Raw genomic sequence first — 21,937 nt, 5'->3', positions numbered from 1 at the left:
TGTCGCAGCGGTAGTGGCTGAGGGAGCAGTTCCTGGGCAAGCAGCCTGGGTGTTCATCTTCGGCCTACCGAGTCCGCATCGACCAGCGATCCCCGCACACAAGCACTATCCTGCACACACTAGGGACAATTTACACTTGCATCAAGCCAATTAACCTACAAACCTGTACGTCTTTGGAGTGTGGGAGGAAACCGAAGATCTCGGAGAAAACCCACGCAGGTCACGGGGAGAATGTACAAACTCTTTACAGATGGCACCCGTAGTCTGGATGGAACCCGGGTCTCTGGCGCTGTGAGGCAGCAACTCCGCCGCTGCCCAACCGTGCCGCAGTGGGAGGGAAAGAGTGTTCCTGGTCTTAGTAGCCTCATGTTGCTCCTCAGTTTCCTATTAAATCTTTCCTCATTCACCTTAAACCTATGCCCTCTGGTACTTGATTCCCCACCCCTCAGTAAAACAGCTATTAGAGGCTGTTGCAGTACCTGCCTCAACTACCTCGTCTGATGTTATGCGTTGGATGACTCTTTGACTGTAAGTCTTGGATCCGCACTCCCTTCCTCCCCTCCCTCACCCCGCTTCCCCTCATCCATCCCCACCACCCTCCCTCTGGTTCTTGCTTCCCCTCCCCTGGGGAATAGACCCTGTCCTTGCCACAAAGGATTGCTTTGAAACTTTCCCAGCTGTTATCAGGCAACTGAACCATCCTATCAGCAACTAGAGAGTGGGAATGGCTTCCCATCTACCTAATTTGAAACCCTCGAACTATCTTTAATCGGACTTTACCGGACTTTTCCCTCTCTAAAGGTTATTCCTTTAATCATGTATCTGTACACTATGGATGGCTTGATTGTAATCATGTATAGTCTTTCCGCTGACTGGTTAGCACGCATCAAAAAGTTTTTCACTGTACCTCGTTATGTGTGATAATAAACTAAACTAAACCAAACTAAAGTAAACTGAAGATAGACACAAAAAGCTGGAGTAACTCAGTGGGCCAGGCAGCATCTCTGGAGAACATGAATAGGTGACATTTTGGGTTGAGACCTTTCTTCAGACTGAGAGTCAGGGGAAAGAGAAACAAGAGATATAGACGGAGATGTAGGGAGATATAGAACAGATGAATGAAAGATATGCAAAAAGATAACCATGATCAAGGAAACAGGCCATTGTTAGCTGTGGGCTAGGTGAAAATGAGTTACAGACAATGAGACTCAACAAGACGACTGAAGCTGGTACGACTTGGTTGGGAGAGGGATGGAGGGAGAGTGAGAGGGGATGCAAGGGTTACTTGAGGTAAGAGATGAAACGTTAGGTAGGCATTAATTGCAGTGTTGTTTTTACCCTGCAGCCACTCGGCCTCCGGGTATGTGCCACCAGAGTGAGTTCCAGTGCCAGGGTGACGGGACGTGCCTCCCCTCCAACTGGGAGTGTGACGGTCACGCCGACTGCACCGACGCCTCGGATGAACACCCAGGCTGCTTGCCCAGGAACTGCTCCCTCAGCCACTACCGCTGCGACAACGGCAACTGCGTGCCCAGGGACTGGCTGTGCGACGGCGACAACGACTGCAGGGACATGAGCGATGAGAGAGACTGCCCCACACAGCCCTTCCAGTGCATCAGCCCCCTGTGGCAGTGCCCCGGCCTCAGCCTCTGCCTCAGCCTGGAGAAGATCTGCGACCGCAATCCCGACTGTCCCAACGGCGCCGATGAATCTCCACTCTGCAGTAAGTACATGAGGACACGGAGCACACAACAGTAGTGATTTACAGCACTGGGGACAGGCCCTTCAATAGACAATAGACTATAGGCAATAGGTGCAGGACTAGGCCATTCGGCCCTTCAAGCCAGCACCGCCATTCAATGTGATCATGGCTGATCATCAACAATCAGTACCCCGTTCCTGCCTTCTCCCCATATCCCTTGATTCTGCTATCTTTCAGAGCTCTATCTAACTCTCTCTTGAAAGCATCCAGTGAATTGGCCTCCACTGCCTTCTGAGGCAGAGAATTCCATAGACTCACCACTCTCTGTGTGATAAAGTTTTTCCTCATCTCCGTTCTAAATGGCCTAACCCTTATTCTTAAACCGTGGCTCCTGGTTCTGGACTCCCCCAACATTGGGAACATGTTTCCTGCCCCTAGCGTGTCCAATCCTTTAATAATCTTATATGGTTCAATAAGATCCCACATTCGGGCCACAATGTCCACTCAAATGGTGCTGATGAATCTCCATCAAGTACATTAGGACACAGAGCGCACTGCAGTACAGCCCTACAGGCCGACTTTGCCGAACATGCATCTCTACCCGAAGATACCTATTCTTTCTATCCGGAGATGCTGCCTGTCCCGCTGAGTTTAGTTTAGTTTGGAGATACAGCACGGAAACAGGCCCTTTGGCCCACCGAGTCTGCGCCGACCAGCGATCCCCGCACATTAACACTACCCTACATACACTGGGGATAATTTTACATACATACCAAGCCAATTAACCTACAAACCCTACTCCAGCATTTTGTGTCTATCTCTGATGCCAAGATCAACTCTTAACTGCCTGCACACGGGACATAGAACATAGCACAGTGTGGCAGGGGGTCAGGCCCTTCTGCCCACTATGTCTGTGCCAAACCTGATGCCAAGAAGAACACTTCTTGCCTGTACATAGGACATGGAACATAGAACAGTACAGTGGAAACGAGGAATTGCAGATGCTGGTTTATGCCAAAGATATGCGCTGTGGTGGATGTTAATGTTTATATAGTTGTGTGTCTTGTTGCTTGTTTGGTATGACTGTATGGCAAATCAAATTCCTTGTATGTTTTTACATACTTGGCTAATAAATTAATTACAATTACAATTACAAAGTGCTGGAGTAACCCAGCGGGTCAGGCAGCATCTCTGGAGAAAAAGTACGGGCGATGATTCGGGTCGAGACCCTTCTTAAGACTCTTCAGAAGAAGGGTCCCGAACTAAACCGCTACGCACCCTTTATCTATAGAACAGCGCACCTCAGGAACCGACCCTTCGGCCCACAATGTTTGTGCCGGACATGATGCCTGATCTCTTCTGCCTGATCATAAACCTACATCCCCTGCATATCCATGTGCCTATCCAAAAGTATCTTAAACTATCTGCATCAATCACCACCCCTAGCACCACGTTGCAGGCACAGACATCTGTGTAAAACAGCTTGTCCCACACATCTCCTTTAATGTTACCCCTCTCACCTGTCTAAGTTTACCCCTCTCAGTACCCCTTTTTTTCATCCTGGGAGAAACGATCTCTCTGTCTATCCCATCCATGCCTCTCATTAGGTTTAATATCTCCCATATTCCATATAATGAACTTGGAACCCAGCAGAGTGATCCAAACATAGGGTGTTTGGAGGGAAAGGGAAAGACAGGAAGCAGATATTACTCCGCACATCAGTTCAGTTCAGAGATACAGCCCAGAAACAGGCCCTTCAGCCCACCGAGTCCGTGCTGACTGTTGATCACCCATTCACACTAGTTCTATGTTATCCCACTATCTCATCCACTCCCTACACACCAGGGGAAATTTACAGAGGGCCAATTAACCAACAAACCCGCACGTCTATGGGATGTGGGAGGAAACCCGAGCGCCCGGAGAAAACCCACGTGGTCTCAGGGAGAACATGCAGACTCTGTAAAAGACAGCACCCATGGTTAGAATCGAACGCGGGTTCTCTGGCGCTGTGAGGCAGCAACTCTACCGCTGATTTTAATTTTACCTGGAATCTGAACATTGCTGGCTGGGACAGTAGTTATTGAACCATCCCAAATCACCCAAATACTGAGCAGCTTATTCAACTATTTCAGCAAATAGCTCAAGTTAACCACATTCTCTTGGGTCTAAGTCACATATCATCTAGATTGGGAAGAAGAGAAGGTTTCCTTCCTTAACAGGAGATTGTTAAACTAAAATGGGATTTTTCCACAATCCAGTGGCAATCCATGGCTACCACTACTGATGAGCCTGTCCCACTTAGGCGACTTTTTAGGCGGCTGCAGGAGGCTGTGCAGTCGCCTCATGGTCGCCACATGTTTGCGGGTGGTTGCCGGGGAGTCACCTTCATGGTCGTGAGGAGTTCCCGCATTCTGGGAACTAGTCGCGGCCTCATTATGGTTGCTGTGAATTTTTCAACATGTTGAAAAATTAGCGGCGACCTGAATGAAGCCGCCATGGAGAGTAGCGAGAATTCTCGTGCCATAGGTGGGTCGCCAGGATGTCCTAGTGGGTTGCCAGGAAGTCGAAGTTTCTCTGGGGTTCTCGTAGGTTGGAGCCGGTGCTGACCGGTGAATTTCATTGGGTCATTGGGAAAAAAAAAAGGTAGGGCAGTAGTTTTCAGAACCAAGGATAACCAACCGGTAATGTTAATGTCCGCCGATTCACAGCCGTGTATCTCTGGCTTCTTAAAAGTTGACTCCACTCCTACTCCCCCCTTCTCCCCACTCACCCCCCCCCCACCTCTTAAAGGACTTACCGTACACTGTGCTTTAGCCGTCTTTGTACAGCGCCAACCTTCCTGTTCATCGTGGTGTGTGTTTAATAATAATAATAATAAATTTTATTTAATGGGCGCCTTTCAGACATCTCAAGGACACCTTACATAGTAATCGGAATAACATATAATCGGAATATAACAAGTAATAAAGACATCACAGAGACACAAATTAAAAACAGAATTCAATCCAAAAAACAGAAAATCAAAAACACAGTGTGAACAGAGAGCAGCGGCAGCCAAAGCGCGCCAGCGTCCACTCTCTCTTCATGGCAGCCATCACATTGGCTTTGCACCGTGTGAATTTTTTAGACAGCGCTCCCTCCGCTTGCCCTGTCCCCCGCCTGCATAACGGGCTGGTGAAGGAAGCGATGTCTGTGTGTGTGTGCGTGCGTGTGTGTGTGCGTGTGTGTGTGTGTGTGTGTGTGTGTGTGTGTGTGTGTGTGTGTGTGTGTGTGTGTGTGTGCGTGTGTGCGTGTGTGCGCGTGTGTGCGTGCGTGTGTGTGTTTCACTCTGACAGCCGCCGTTCCAGTTGCCGGTTTTTCAGGCGACTGACGGCAACTTGACAGTCACCGGCAGTCCGCTGAAAAATCGCCAAAGTGAGACAGGCCCATAATTTTTTAATTCCAAGTGTACTTAATTGTTTGAATTTAAGTTCCTCACTTTTCTGCAAACATTTCTACCCTAGGTATTAATCCAATAATTTAACCAGTATGCCATTAAATATGTTACATCAATTTTTACATCAAAATGCCTTTATTTATTTACATGTAGTTTATATGACTATGCTGGGACTAGTTTAAGTAGATACATTTTGTATATTCGTGCCATCTTTATTCTTATTCTACAAGGCAAAGTAATTTTAACACCGGTTGCAAGTCTTCATTTTTATAGCACGGGTTGACATGCAACAACTTTGCTCCACGCAGCGGTAGAGTTGCTGCCTTACAGCGCCAGTTACCCGACTACGGTTGCTGTCTGCACAGAGTTTGCACGTTCTTCCTGTAACTAAGGGGTCACAGGAAGAACGTGCAAGGGGTAAGCCATTTAGAACGGAGATGAGGAAAAACTTTTTCACACAGAGGGTTGTGAATCTGTGGAATTCTCTGCCTCAGAAGGCAGTGGAGGCCGATTCTCTGGATGCTTTCAAGAGAGACTTAGAAAGGGCTCTTAAAGATAGCGCAGTCACGGGTTGTGGAAAAGGCAGGAACGGGGTACTGAGTGGATGATCAGCCATGATCACATTGAATGGCGGTACTAGCTCGAGGGGCCGAATGGCCTATTCCTGCACCTATTGTCTATTGACTGCATGGGTTTTTGGTTTTCGCTAACATCCCAAAGATGTGCAGGTTTGTAGGTTAATTGGCTTCTGTAAATTGTCCCTAGAGTGTAGATAGGACTAGTGTACGGATGATCGCTGGTCAGCGCGGACTCGGTGGGCCGAAGGGCCAGTGACTACTATTTTACTTCGGAGTCACGTGAGTGACTACGTGAAGACCCCGTCCAGCACGCATGCGTGTATATCGTCTCTCGCATTGCGCAAACGACAGGCTGTTGGAGCTCTGCTTCCAACAGCTCGGACCTGAAGGTAAGTTTTTAACTTTTTCAGGTCTCTTTTTGACTGCAGGAAGCGTTCAGAGCCCCTGCTGGAGGTCCGAGGTCGGAACCCCAGCGCCACCCGGCTCCCTTCTACAGGGGGAAGCCCAAACCCGAGGGAGCATTCAAAGGGGAAATCCCGGCTCCCGACACTGCAAGGATCCCTGCAACAAGGTTCCATAGATGCTGCTGCACCCGCTGAGTTTCGCCAGCATTTTAGGTCTCAACTACAAGGGCCGTGGGGAATGCCGACCGCAGGAAGAAGCCTAGCTGCGGGGACCACGGAACCTCAGAAGACTGCAGGTAACCTGCCTTCCGGGACCGGAGACCACGGGAAGACGGCAGGTAACCCGACTTCAGAGGCCACGGGAAACCACGGATAATCCGACTTCAGAGGCCACGGGAAAACCACGGGTAACCCAGCTTCAGGGACCGTGGGAAGACTGGGGATAACCCAGCCTCGTGGCCCATGGGAAAACCGCGGATAACCCAGTTTCAGGGACCGTGGGAAGACTGCGGAAAACCCAGTTTCAGGGACCGCGGGAAGACTGCGGATAACCCAGCCTCGGGGGCCATGGGAAGACCACGGATAACCCAGCTTCAGGGACCGTGGGAAGACTGCGGATAACCAAGCTACAGGGATCTTGCAAAGAACACGGGTAGAACCGTGCTTGGGGGGAAACCTCAGCTATGGGGGCCGTGGAAGACCACGGGCAGAACCGTGCTTGGGGAAACCTCAGCTACGGGGACCGTGCAAAAGCTGCGGGTAGATCCGTGCGTGGGGGAAACCTCAGCTACGGGGACCGTGCAAAAGCTGCGGGTAGATCTGTGCGTGGGGGAAATCCCAGCTACGGGGACCGTGTGGAAGACACGGCTAGGACCGCAGAAGAATGGGTAGCCGGCGGCGAATTCAGGCTCCGGCTGCCCGAGGAGGGTAAGAGCTAAAACAGGAGACTGAAAGGCCTTGACTGAAGTCAGGCCAGGAGGGTCCCCTCCGACATGGGTTCGTCCTCGGACGTTTTACCCATCCTAATTGGCCAGGGAGGGCCATATCAGCGCAGGTCTCCTCGAGAGCCTGTGGCAGCACCCTTTTCAGGGCTGTCTACAAAACTCACTTCTGCGAAGGTGGGTGCGAGGAGTCAGTTGGCAACTGACTCAGAACTCGGAAGCATGTCCGAGGAACAGGTGCCGGCTGGGAGTTACCATGCACCTGGAAAGACATGGGTCCACATACACCAGCAGCCCTACGCTCCAATCAAAGATGGAAATCGAACCCGCATCGGGGGCCTTTTGGGCTTACCATAAAACCACCTATAGCCGTGACGGTAGGTGGGTCTGGTTCTTTCCAAAACGTGGGGTTGTGGACCATTTACAAGAAGGTTGGATGAGATAGTTTATACTGCACAGTACAAGCGAGACAGTCTAGGAATATGGCTGGAGTTGCCTCTTTAGGCAGGCTCGCTATTATGACAAATGAGGCCTGTTTATTATCAACAAGCCCAACTCGCATGTGCAGTATAGACATTGAAACTTCGTGAATATTAATTCCCATGGGGTCAGCTTCATTCACAGGGCACTGGAAATATCTGAAATTTAACTGGATGGGGCAATGATACAGTTAAAACATTGCAAAATAGGCTAACTTCAGTTCCCAGGTTATTTACTAAATGAGTGCTTCGGCTGCTCAGAGTTAAAAAATATTGTTAAGAACTATCTGGATGAGATTAAACGCTGTATTTTGCTAAATTAGCTGTATCAGCCACAAAACCCATTTGAGAAATTGGGTTCTCATCTGTCCAGATAAATTTAAGTTGATACCAACTGAACTTATTGATGATTGGGATTACCTTTAACTCTATTTAATCGTCTGGGACTCCGCCCTGAGGTAAGGGATTGGAATTAATTGAAGCCCGTAACAAAACTGATCAAGCAACCTTTTGTTCATCAAGTATAATTGGCTTACAGCTGTGCTATTTAGGCCTTTGCACAATCAGAACTATACAGCATGCAAAAGAAGTAAGCACTCAAGTACCATGTGGTCATTGTTACCAGCTCTATGCTATTCCACTAAATCAGTAAATCTTCAGTTAAATTACAAACTGATGCTATTGTTCAGGATGAGAAATTGCTCATGCCATCTAGTTACAGATGTGGATGGGAGAGTTACCAATTCCTCAGATACATGGTATCAACTACCTATAGACACTGGGTGCATTCTGTGGATTAAAGGTTTATGCGAATATGCCTAATCTGCATGCTCAAGTCCAAGTTGATACACTTCGGTGGTGGCAAATGTCTGTTTACATGGGTGCAAACAAGTCAAAATATCCGGTGATAGTTTACCCAAACCTCATTACGGTACACAATATGGGTGTTGGATCACAATGTATTAAAATACATTGTGAACATTAAAGACCAAGAAGCTTGCATCCAGGCTCAATCACCAGTGGAAAATATGTGGCATATCGGTAGTGTTGGTTACATTCTAGCTACACTAAGGAGGAATGTTCTTTTATGTCTTCCTCCATTTCTGCCTCATCAGACGGGTTTGCAAAATCAGCAAGTTCCCGCCTCAGGCAGTGCCTGCCGGGCTTAGCCAGCCATGGTTCCCACTGAAGTGGGGAATGATAGAACCATATATGGTTATTCTAGACACAAGTATTGGTCTAGCCGTGACGCGGGAAACCATCCTCAGCATGATATAATCAATTCTTTGACTTACAGAGACTGAGAAGACAGTTCCTGCATCTGGGGTTGTTAAACCAACCATGAACGTGCTCGCTGCAGATGCAGGATAGCACCAAAAAAATATCAATATTTCCTCATAAGGAGATGGGAGGTATTAGTTTTACAATTATATTACATATTCGGCACGGATGACTGACGCCTTGTAGTTCAGGCTCATATGAGGGCTTGACAAATCATGATGTCGAAAGTGCCATCTACCATACCTAAGTGCTTCATCATACTGGCTGAGAGGAGTAGAATCCACTCTGGGGGGTCACCCTCTGAGCTCTAGATTATGAAGGAAATCTGCAACTCGAAAACTCCCAGGCCTAGGGACGCAGAGATATGGGGTGTTAACGTTGTGCTACGTCGCTTCGCTGAAGGGCTCCAGCTACATCCCTGTCCTTGGGCTAACTCACTTATAAGTGGTTACGCTCATAGCCCTGCATGCAGCACTACGGGTTCAGTCATTACATAAACGTTGACTGGATAGGATGATTATATCTGCAGACTAAATAACACTTATGTTGTGACTTAGTCTAGCAATATAGACCAGGGGCACCAGATCTCAAACTAGATGTTCACATATCCCATGAACCTTCGATTGTGTATGTTCACACATCTACACCAGAATGTTAGATCACTAGAGCCTAGAGACTCTGAACTAGCGATATTGTTAGTTACATCTAGCGTCAAAAGAAGGTATCACTTCAGACCATCTTCAGGTGGTTATGGGTCTGGCTTATACAGGAGTAAATACTGACATTTCAAATCACTCCACCAAGGCTGTAACAAACTCAGCAGCAGGGTTATGGAAGTTAGCGGGACCACATCCTAGCGGTTGCAGGATGGTCAATCTAACAATTTTCCACACATTTAGTACTAACCCATTACCAGATCGGGGGTATTTACGAACTCTATGTTAAGTTCTGTTCAGAGTTCCTCCCGGGTGAGGGAGGTTACTATTGTCATTATTCATGTCTGAATACGATAACATACTTCCTCCCCATGTCAACTAAGGCAGTGAGTGAAGCATGGACTCGTTCCACGGCATGAAATCACAGATCTTTAAAATCTTCACGTAGTCACTCACTTGACTCCGAAGTAAAATAGTAAGATTAAACGAGAACTTACCAGTTTGAAGTTTGATCTTTATTTTATGAGGAGTTACGATGAGGGATTACGTGCCCTCCGCTCCCGCCCTCAATCATAAAAGTCAACTGGTATTCTAGTTCTTCTTATCTTACTATGTTTATTTCATCTACTGTTGTCTGTGATTCCACACCGCTGCTTTGAAGAATGTCGCGCATGCGTGCTGGCGGGGTCTTCACGTAATCCCTCATCGTAACTCCTCATAAAATAAAGATCAAACTTTAAACTGGTAAGTTCTTGTTTAATCTTACTATTAAACTAAACTAAACAAACTTAATTACATTCACTTTCAGAATCATAATAAAACTAATTAGGTGGAAGAAATGTAAACACTGTTTGATGTTCTGTATCTGAGCTGTACCAACTGCATAACATTTGTCCAACCTGTGTGCACCTTTCTAAGCTAGTTGAGGCATGAAGATAAACACAAAATGCTGGAGTAACTCAGCGGGACAGGCAGCATCTCTAGAGAGAAGGAATCTTTCTATCCAGAGATGCTGCCTGTCCCAGTGAGTTATTCCACTATTTTGTGCCTATCTTAGGTGTAAACCAGCATCTGAAGTTTCTCCTGACATGACCTTGTCATGAATTAGGCAAAAAATTAAAAAATACTCCAGGATTGCTGTTTCTGCAGCTGGGTCACACTAAGCATTTCGTTGCAATGATGTGCAGAAACGGGACACCGTCATAAAGGTTCAAGAATGCTACTCTGTAAGTATTAATGCTGTTGTCTCCAATGCTGTAGGTACAGACAGCTGTGATGTGAGCAATGCTGGCTGCACACACGGATGCTTTGAGGGACCCTTTGGTGCTCAGTGTACTTGTCCAAGTGGCTACCAGCTAGCAAACGACTCCAAGACATGTGAGGATGTGGATGAGTGTAGCCTGCCAGGAACCTGTAGCCAGATGTGTTACAACCAGAGAGGCTCCTTCAGGTGCACCTGCGACCAAGGCTACGGGCTCGAAGTTGACCAAAGCACCTGCAAAGTTTCAGGTAACGTCTGTTGTATGTTTCTGTGTCCTGCTGAAGTGCATTTTATCCGACCGTTCGGCAAGAGAAAAGAGTGTTTTATTGTCATATGTCCCGAAATGGAACAATGAAATTCTTACTTCCAGCCGCAGTACAACAGAATATGTACATTTGTTATGGTCTTTACAGAGTACTATGTTTACCCACGCCGCACGCACACACGCACATACACGCATGCACACGCGCACACGCACATACACGCACGCACACACATGCACACACACTCGCATGCACACAGGCACGCACACAAACACACACACACGCACACACACGCATGCACACGCACCCACACACACACGCACGCACGCACACAGGCACATACACACACACACACACACACACGGGCACACACACGCGCGCGCGCACGTACACACACGCACACACGCAAGCACGTACATACACATGCACACATACACACGCACGTGCACACACACGCACGCACACACACACGCACACACACATACACACACACACACGCACGCATGCACACAAACACACACACACGCACACACACGCATGCACACGCACACACACAAACAAGCACACACACACATGCACCACACATATACACAGGCACGCACGCACACACGCACACACGCATGTATACATACATACACACACACACACACATACATATCACTGTTTATTATATATTTAAATATATCACAACCAAATGATAATATATATTATATATATTTATCTCGCTCACACACACACACACACACACACACACACACACACACACACACACACACACACACACACACACACACACACACACACACACACACATATACATCAAACAAATAATAATATTGCAAGGACAAATATATAACCTGTGTTGTTATATAGAGACTGTATCTATGGTATTTACTGTATAATCTTTCACATTTATTAGCTTGGTTTCTCAATCAGCAGCAAAATGCAAAGTGCTGGAGGAACTCAGCGGGTCAGGCAGCATCTGTGGAGGGGCATTTGTTTCGGGTCAGGGCCCTTCTTCAGACTGATGTAGTATGGGGAGAGAAAGCTGGAAAAGAGAGGTGGGGGCAGGACAAAGTCTGGGAAGTGATAGGTGGATACAGGTGGAGGGGGTGTGATGGGCGGAATAATCGGCAAAGGCTGGAGGTGAAAAGGGTGTTAGATAAGGAGAAAAGTGTGAAGCCAGAGGAAGGGATGTGGGTGGAAGGGGACAGGAAGAGGGGAACAGGGGAGGGGGGATAAAAGGGAAATGGGGGACTCGGGGATGGGAGATGAGTGTATTGGGGAGAAGGAGCAGTGGCCACAGAAGTCGAGAGAGATTTCTTGAAATTGGAGAATCCAGTGTTCAAACTGTTGTGATGTAAGATACCCAATGTGAATATGAGTCACTCCATAACCAACTAGTAATGATATTGCTTCTTCTCAGCCAGTTGGCAGATTAGGCAGATCGGCCAAGATTGAAAAGGTTCTTGATTATCAAGGGTGTCAAAGGTTATGGGGTGAAGGCGTGAGAATGGGGTTGAGAGGGAAAGATAGATAGATCAGCCATGGTTGTCTGGACGGAGTAGACTCGATGGGCTGAATGGCCTACATCTGCTCCTATGTCTTATACACTTATGAACTCCACGGGTTCTGGGCTAAGTCACCTCTGTATAGTTTATGTACAGCAAAAAAGGTCGATATTGAGGAGAAGATTAAGCCACCGTATACCCTCCATCCTCTGTGTGGAAAAAGTTGCCCCTGAGGTTCCTATTCAATCTTTCTCCCTCACCTTAAGCTTATGTCCTCTGGTTCTTGAATCCCCCTCCTCCGGGTAAAAGGCACCCTATCTATGTTATTAATGGATCTCTATTTGTGGTGAATGCTGTGAAGTCGATACAACTGACATGTTGACTTACTGTGTAGAGGGATCAGATATGCAGTTGATGGTGGCAAGTCGAGGACAGATAGTCTCGGAGAACATCAATGTGAGGCCGTACCAGATTCAAAGCGTGATCCGTGAAGGGAGAAATATCGTGGCGATTGATTTCGATTCGCAAACTGGGCGAATCTATTGGTCAGATGTAACTCAGGATAAAGTTTGGAGTGCTTTTCAAAATGGAACCGATCAAAAAGTTGTAAGTATATTTCTGTTTACTGGCGGATAAATGTGATTTGTTGAAAATTGCCTGTTTTATTCCCTGTGGTAGCTTCTAATGGAAATTCAGATACTGGAAGCCACACTGGGGCAAAGGAGGCGAATAAACGGTGACCTGTTTGACTCTGGGTATAACTGGGTATCAATAGGAACCTGATATTAATAGGAACCTGAGGGGCAATGTTTTTAAACAAAAGTTGCGGGGTATATGCAATGAGCTGCCAGAGGACATCGTTCAGGCGGGGACTATAACAGCATTAAAGAAACATTTGGCCTGGTACGTGGATAGGACAGGTTTAGAGGTTGAAGCACAGGAAGGTGGGATTAGTGTAGATGGGACATGTTGGATGGTGTGGGCAAGTTGGGCCAAAGGGCCTGTTTCCACACTGTATGACTCTATACAGTGCTGCACTGGTTACCTGAGCCAGCTGTGTGGCAGGTTCGCAGGTAATTGAGTTCTTCCACACATGAGGCTCAAGACATTGCTCACAATTCAGTACCAGACCTATTCGAAGGCTTAGTGTGTGAGAAGGAACTGCAGATGCTGGTTTAAACCGAAGATAGACACAAAGTGCTGGAGTAACTGAGCGGGACAGGAAGCATCTCTGGAGAGGAGTGGGTGACATTTTGGGGCGAGACCCTTCTTCAGACTGAGAGTTGGGAAGAGGGAGACATAGAGATATGGAAGGGTAAGGTGTGAAAACACAGATCAAAGCAGACGATGTAAAGGGAATGTAGAATGGTTCATTGTTAGCTGGGAGGAAGGTGATCAGTACACCTTCAATACAATCAATACAATTTAATCAGGAGGACAGTGAAATTAGTCAGAGAACTAGAGTGGGGGGGGGGGGGGGGGGGCGGAGAGAGGGAAAGCAAGGGTTACTTGAAATTAGTCAATAGACAATAGGTGCAGGAGTAGGCCATTCAGCCCTTCGAGCCAGCACCGCCATTCTATATGATCATGGCTGATCATCCCCAATCAGTACCCCGTTCCTGCCTTCTCCCCATATCCCCTGACTCCGCTATCTTTAAGAGCCCTATTTAGCTCTCTCTTGAAAGTATCCAGAGAACCGGCCTCCACCGCCCTCTGAGGCAGAGAATTCCACAGACTCACAACTCTCTGTGAGAAAAAGTGTGTCCTCGTTTCCGTTCTAAATGGCTTACCCCTTATTCCTAAACTGTGGCCCCTGGTTCTGGACTCCCCCAACATCGGGAACATGTTTCCTGCCTCTAGCGTGTCCAAACCCTTAACGATCTTGTATGTTCCAACTTGTCCACACCGACCAACATGCCCCATCTACACTAGTCCATATCCTTCTAAATGTTTCCTGTCCATGTACCTGTCCGAATAAATGTTGTTATAGTCCCTGCCTCAACTACCTCCTCTGGCAGCTCGTTCCATATACCCAACACCCTCTGTGTGAAAACGTGCACCAATAGGTTTCCTATTTAACCTTTCCGCCCCCCCCACCCCACCCTTGCACCTTAAACCTTAAGCCCATGTCCCCCGGATGGTCTCATTTCCACGTGTTTTTCGGGAGGATATTTATGGTGAATCTCACTGTCGTTGCCCGACAGATATTTGACAGTGGCGTGACGATTACAGAAAACATCGCCGTGGACTGGATCGGCCGCAACCTGTACTGGGCGGACCACATTCTCCAAACCATCGAGGTTTCCCAATTGAATGGCAGCCACAGGACTGTCCTCCTCAGCGACAACATAACAAACCCCAGAGGCTTGGTCGTGGATCCCAGGGATGAGTAAGGAATTTTTACACCATGCATCTTCAAAGGTTCAGTGTGGAGGGAGTGGTTTACTTCTGTCGTCATGTGCACTGAGATAACTTGAAAAACTTTGGGGCTATGGGTGAGTGGTGGAATGTTGCGTTGGGGGAACGGGTTGCGTTGGGGGAACGGGTGAGTGGTGGAATATTGCGTTGGGAGAACGGGGCCCAACGGGTCCCACTTGGTCTAGTATCCCTCTAAACCTTTACAATCCGTGTACCTGTCCAAATAGTGCAAAGGAGAAAATAAATAGAGTGCAGAATGTGGTATTACAGCTACAGAGAAAGGGCAGATGAAAAAAGTGAAAAGGACACAGTAGGTAGGTTGGAGGATCGGGAACTCATCCCTAGCTTAGAGGAGGTCCGTTCTATATTTAAATTGTTTTAGTTTATATAGTCATAGAGTGATACAGTGTGGAAACGGGCCCATCGGCCCAACTTGCCCACACCGGCCAACATGTCCCAGCTACACTAGTCCCACCTGCCCACATTTGGTCCATATCTCTCCAAATCTTTCCTATTCATGTGCCTGTCTAACGGTTTCTTAAATGTTGGGATAATCCCTGCCTCAACATCCTCCTTTGGCAGCTCGTTCCATACACCCCACCACCTTTTGTGTGAAAAAGTTACACCTCGGGTTCCTATTAAATCTTTTCCCCTTCACCTTAAACCTATGTCCTCTGGTCCTCGATTCACCTGCTCTGGGCAAGAAGCTCTGTGCACCTACCCAATCTATTCCTCTCCTGATTTTATACACCTCTATAAGATCAAAAATGATATTCAAAGAACTCAGTCAGAAGAGTTAATATTGTGTTAATCTGTGATCTGGTACTTTGGACAACACAGTTTTTTTTTTTTTTTTTTTTTTTTAATCAAAAAATTTATTCAATTATTAAAAATAATATTTACATTACAATAAAACAAGCCAGAACCCACCACTATAATACAATACAAACATGTATCCATAATAAACTACTATACAACTATGATACTATCCTTATTGAGGATACATTCAACACCCTGCGGAGCCCAGCAGTCCCGGAACTCCCTCAGGGTGCCCGTAGACAGGGCGTATTCCCTTTCTAATCCCACCCGGGCACGGACGTAACCCCGGAAAAGGGGCAGGTTGGACAACACAGTGGCGCAGCAGTAGAGTTGCTGCGTTACAGCGCCAGGGACCCGGGTTCAATCCTGACTATGGGTGTGTCTGTACGGAGTTTCATTGTTCTCCCTGTGACCAGCTGAGTTTTCATCAGATGCTCCGGTTTCCTCCCACACTCCAAAGGCGTACAGGTTTGTAGGTTAATTGGCTTCTATTCATTGTAAATTGTCCCTAGTGTGTAGGGTAGTGCTAGTGTATGGGGTGATCGCTGGTTGGCACAGACTCTGTGGGCCAAAGGGTCTATTTCCAAGCTGTGTCTCTGAAGTCAAGTCTAAAGCTTTACCTGTTACATGCTGTCTGATTTTTAGATGACAAGCAGACAAAGTTGTTTAGCATCCAAAGGCCATTGAGATATCGTTAGTTATAGTTTAATAACTTCTTGGAGATACAGCATGGAAACAGGCCCTTCAGCCCACCACGTCCACGCTGACATCGATCAATCACTAGTTAGTTCTATGTTATCCCACTTTCTCATCCACTCCCCACACAATAGGAGCAATTTACAGAGGGTCAATTAACCTACAAACCCGCACGTCTTTGGGATGTGGGAGGAAACCGGAGGAAACCCGTGCGGTCACAGGGAGAACGTGCAAACTCCATACACAGACAGCACCCGAGGCCAGGATCGAATGCCGGTCTCTGGCGTGGTGAGGCAGCGGCTCTTCCCGCTGCACCACTGTTGATGACCCCAGCTTTGTGGACAGACACTGTGAACTGAAACATGTTTTATCAATTTGATTTTCCTTTGTAGTATCCATCTAATGTTCTGGACGGACTGGGGAAGGAATCCACGTGTAGAAAGAGCCAGCATGGATGGAGCATTGCGAACTGTTCTCATAAATACCAAGCTCTACTGGCCAAATGGCTTGTGCATTGATTATCCAACCAAACTGCTTTACTTTGCTGATGCCTACCTGGATTACATTGAATACTGTGACTACAATGGGAAGAACAGGAGACAGGTTTTGGCCAGTGACTTAGTAAGTGAAATGTCTGGGCACACACACGGGGAACTGCAGGTGCTGCAAACTGGAGTAAAGCACACAGTCTGGAGGAACTCGGGGAGACAGGCAGCATCTGTGGAGAACATGGATAGGTGACTTATCCTGTGTCCCCAACATCCCAGCCCGCGCCGACTTCTCCCACTATTCTACCCCCTTTCCCACATCCTCCCCTCACCACCCCTCCCCCCACCCCTCCCCCTCCCCCCCCACCCCTCCCCGGCCATGTCACCTTCCAACTATTGCCCTCTCTCTGTCTTTCCGTTTCCCACCCCTTTCACTCCTTCTCCTTACTTGACACCCTTCAGTCTCCTTATCATCTCAATTCTTTGTCCACCCATCTGCCAATTGAATTCCCGTCACTTGTATCCACCTATCACTCACCAGGCTTTGTCCCGACCCAACCTCCCTTTTCTGCCTTTCTGCTCCCTACTCCATCAGTGTGAAGAAGGGTCCCGACCCGAAACGTCGTCTACCCTTGCCCTCCACAGATGCTGCCTGACCCGCCAAGTTCCACTGTGTCTCACTCTCGAGATAGACACAAAATGCTGGAGTAACTCAACAGGACAGGCAGCATTTCTGGATGGATGGAATGGGTGATGTTTCGGGTCGAGACCCTTCTTCACACCCAGCCTGTCCCGCTGAGTTACTCCAGCATTTCGTGTCTATCATCGGTGTAAACCAGCATCTGCAGTTCCTTCCTGTTGTTTATTTTAGGAACCAGCTGAGTTGAGTTTTACAGAATGTACACACTTAACACAAACACATGATCTGTTATGTTGCAGATATTGAGACACCCACACGCCATAACCATATTTGAAGATTTTGTGTACTGGACTGATCGTCATTCGAACCGTGTTGTTCGAGTGAACAAATGGAACGGAAAGAATCAGAGTGTGATGATCAGCAACGTCATTGAACCACTCGGAATTACTGCCGTTCATTCCGTGAGGCAGCCGCCCGGTATGTCAGAAGTCATATCAATACTATTAACACTTGGGCGGCATGGTGGCGCAGCGGTAGAGCTACTGCCTCACTGTGCCAGTGACCCGGTTCCAACCTGACTAAGGCTGCATGTCTGTACGGAGTTTGTACGTTCTCCCTGTGACCTGTGTGGGTTTCCTCCAAAGACGTACAAGTTTGTAGGTTAATTGGCTTGGTGATAATTTAAAACTACCCCTAGTGTGATTATGTGCGGGGATCGCTTCTCAGTGCGGACTCGGTGGGCCGAAGGGCCTGTTTCCACGCTGGATCACTAAACTAAACTAAAACACTTGTTCAGTAACCGAGGCATGAAATGATAAATACGTTGTGTGTGTGTGTGTACTGTTAGTAAACAGCTGGAGTATGGTCCTGACCTCCCAACTACTGCATTTTCAGACCCTCGGACTATCTTTAATCGAACTTTACTGGACATTATCTTACACTAAACATTATTCCCTTCATTCTTTGCCCGTACTGTGGACAGCTTGATTGTAATCACATGTAGTATTTCCGCTGACTGGATAGCATGCTTCAAAAAGGATTTTCATTGTATCTCGGTACACGTGACAAGAATAAACTAAACTAACATATCAGGGTCATGGAGTTCAAAAACTTTTATTCACCAAGTAACTTTAACTAGTAGACATGCTAATACAAACCGCCACCTCCTTCCACCTCAACACACACACACACACACACACACACACACACACACACACACACACACACACACACACACACACACACACACACACACACACACACACACACACACACACACACTTTAAACGACATTTTCTTACTATTACCACCACTAGAAAACAATATGCAAGTTACCTCATCCATCTGCGTTATACGTTTATAGCAATGATATTGTATCATTGTCTAGTTGGAAATTTAAAGCATTAACGCCACAAAACCAAACGTCATTCCAGATGGTCACCCATTATACGCTGTCAATGTTTTTTTTCCATTTCTAGCTTTTGTACTAGATTACTGCCATAAAATAGATTCACACAGCATGGAATCTCCTACATCCCAACCAAGGTGCCCCACCAACACTAGTCCCACCAGCTCCCATTTGACCCATGTCCCTTTAAACCTTTCCTATCCATGTATCTGTCCAAATGCGTGTTCAATGTTCTTATGGTTCCTGCCTCAATTACCACCTCTGGCAGCTCGTTCCTTGTACCCACCACCGTCTGTGTGAAAAAGTTGCTCATCAGCATCCCATTAAACCTTTCCCCTCTCACCTTAAACATATGTCCTCTGGTTCTTGATTCAACCACCCTGGGAAAAAGACTCCATTGACAGTTTTTACAATTATTTTATCCAGTTATTGGATATTAGAAAGTAATGGGCGGCCACGGTGGTGCAGCGGTAAAGTTGCTGCCTTACAGCGCTTGCGGAGACCCGGGCTCGATCCCGGCTACGGGTGCTGTCTGTACGGAGTTTGTACGTTCTCCCCGTGGCCCGCGTGGGTTTTCTCAGAGATCGTCGGTTTCCTCCCACACTCCAAAGACGTGCAGGTATGTAGGTAAATTGGCTTGGTAAATGAGAAAATTGTCTCCAGTGTGTGTAGGAGACAGTTAATATGCGGGGATCGCTGGTCGGCGGTGCGGAGCCGGTGGTAGACAAGTAGACAACTGCCAAGTGTTAGTCTTACTGTTGTGAGCGCCAGGTAATTTGGGGATGTGTGTATGTTTTGTAGCTGGGAACCCATGCGCATCCAAGTCCTGCAGCCACCTTTGCCTGCTGTCGGCCTCAGCACCCAGATTCTACTCGTGCGTCTGCCCCTCTGGCTGGAAACTGATGGAAGATTTGGAGCACTGCATAAAAGGTGGGATAGAGCCATAGATTAGTCACGGACTGCTCTCGTGTGGTAACGGCAGCGATGACTGGGTCAATTCCTCAAGTCACAGAATCACCCCATTACATGTACTACAGTGAGAAAAGATAGTTTTATAAGCAAACCATTTGTATTTGACGTTATGAAAGAACATGGAAGATTATGTCCACTGGCACAGCGATTAGAGCTGCTGCCTCACAACGCCAGAGACCCTGCATCGATCCTGATCCGGGTGCTGCCTGTGTGGAGTTTGCATGTTCTCCCTGTGACCACGTGAGTGTCCTCCAGGTGCTCCGGTTTCCTTCCACATCCCAAAGACATGCAGGTTTGTAGGTTAATTGGATTCGGTAAAATTGTAAATTGTCCCAAGGGTGTAGGATAGTGCTATTGTACGGGGATCGCTGGTCGGCGCGGATCGGTGGGTCGAAGGGCCTGTTTCCACATTGTTTCTCTAAACTAAACGAAAATCAATTTGTTAAATCCCCAGACACGAATGCACGGTGCAAGGTGGAAAAACATGGGAGAAATTAAGTGTTTCACAGTGCAGTAGATTTGTTCCAGCTAATTTGGGGAAGTTCGCACCTTTTTACAATAAGACTCATTTTGCTCAAGTATTCTGTGGCTCAGTGGCTCCAAACTAAAATCATGGCCGTAGGTTATGAAAGGCTTTGGTATGTTCTGTTTCTCTCAAGTTGTACTGTTGCTCTGCTGCAGTTTAAAGTGTCTTTGTCCTTTGAAATAATTTTAATTTTGAAATCTGTTCAATTCTACAATTGTGTAATGCAATATTTTTCCTCTGACAATTATTGCCTATTCCTTATGCCTTCCCATAATAAGGAATGATGCAAAGAGATAGAGCGAGCATGTTTTATATCTTATTATCCAGTATTTCATAGCACGGGAGCGTGGCGACTCTGGTCCTAGAGGAGATTCTACTATCATCTGATACATCGCTCTATTCTTTGACATCTCTTTTCCACTTGTAAATCGAATACTGTTTCTAGCCAACATTGCTGAAAACTATTTTCTGCATTCTGGATCTTCCTCTTTGCTCTAGACTTTGTTAGTTTGACTCGAGTGTATTTACGCCATACAGCATGGAACAGGCCCTTCAGCCCAACTTGTCCATGCTGACCAAGGTGCCCTACCTACACCAGTCCCACCTGCCTGCATTTGGCCCATATCTCTCTAAACCTTTCCTATCCATGTACCTGTACCTGATCTGAATGCATAGCATGCAAAACAATGTTTTTCACTGCTCATCGGTACACATGACAATAATAAAGCCGGGTAGACTATAGACAATAGGTGCAGGAGCAGGCCATTCGGCCCTTCGAGCCAGCACCGCCATTTACTGTGATCATGGCTGATCATCCACAATCAGTACCCTGTTCCTGCCTTCTCCCCATATCCCCTGACTCCACTATCTCTAAGAGCTCTATCTAACTCCTGCATCCTAACTCTATATGGCCTACTCCTGCACCTATTGTCTATGTTTCTAAAAGCCTGAACTTACCTTCGTTCATCCTTTCAGATGACGACCCCTTCCTAATTGTGGTGAGAAATAACGTCATCTTTGGCATCTCCCTCAACCCCGAGGACAAGTCCAGCGATGCCATGGTCCCCATAGCCGGAGTCCAGAACGGTTTCGATGTGGACTTTGACGAAGATGGCATGATATATTGGGTGGAACATCCGGTAAGTACAAGTGGTTCTGCAGTTGCTATTCCAGACTGAGAAAGAAGTAAACCTCGAAAGCATAGAAAGCTTATTATCAGGATGCATCACCACATGATTTGGGAACTTTGTGTCTATCTATGACTCTGACACTACATGTAATGCAAGTGACAGGTAAACTATCTACCTGTATCCCGCACCAAACTCTTCCCATTTATAAACACCAAATTGTTTGAGAAACAAACACAGCAGCTGAGAAGGTCGACAAAAGAGCTGGAGAAACTCAGCGGGTGAGGCAGCATCTATGGAGCGAAGGAAATAGGTGACGTTTCAGGCCAAA

The 21,937-nt window shown here is 47.1% G+C and overlaps 1 protein-coding gene across 2 annotated transcripts in view; it reads left to right on the top strand.

The window, feature by feature from the left end:
* lrp2 (LDL receptor related protein 2) overlaps window positions 1-21,937 on the top strand; it is a 266,845-nt gene that overhangs the window by 104,143 nt on the left and 140,765 nt on the right. For both annotated transcript variants that reach the window (XM_033023669.1, XM_033023668.1), the window contains exons 24-31: window positions 1,346-1,723; window positions 10,738-10,986; window positions 12,907-13,118; window positions 14,717-14,901; window positions 16,838-17,066; window positions 17,873-18,050; window positions 19,783-19,911; window positions 21,455-21,618. In XM_033023669.1, coding sequence (XP_032879560.1) covers window positions 1,346-1,723; window positions 10,738-10,986; window positions 12,907-13,118; window positions 14,717-14,901; window positions 16,838-17,066; window positions 17,873-18,050; window positions 19,783-19,911; window positions 21,455-21,618 — 1,724 coding nt within the window. The remainder of the gene's footprint in view (window positions 1-1,345; window positions 1,724-10,737; window positions 10,987-12,906; window positions 13,119-14,716; window positions 14,902-16,837; window positions 17,067-17,872; window positions 18,051-19,782; window positions 19,912-21,454; window positions 21,619-21,937) is intronic.

Source organism: Amblyraja radiata, chromosome 7 (genome assembly GCF_010909765.2).
Source record: "Amblyraja radiata isolate CabotCenter1 chromosome 7, sAmbRad1.1.pri, whole genome shotgun sequence".
Lineage (NCBI taxonomy): Eukaryota > Metazoa > Chordata > Chondrichthyes > Rajiformes > Rajidae > Amblyraja > Amblyraja radiata.
This window is presented reverse-complemented; position numbering and strand designations above follow the sequence as displayed.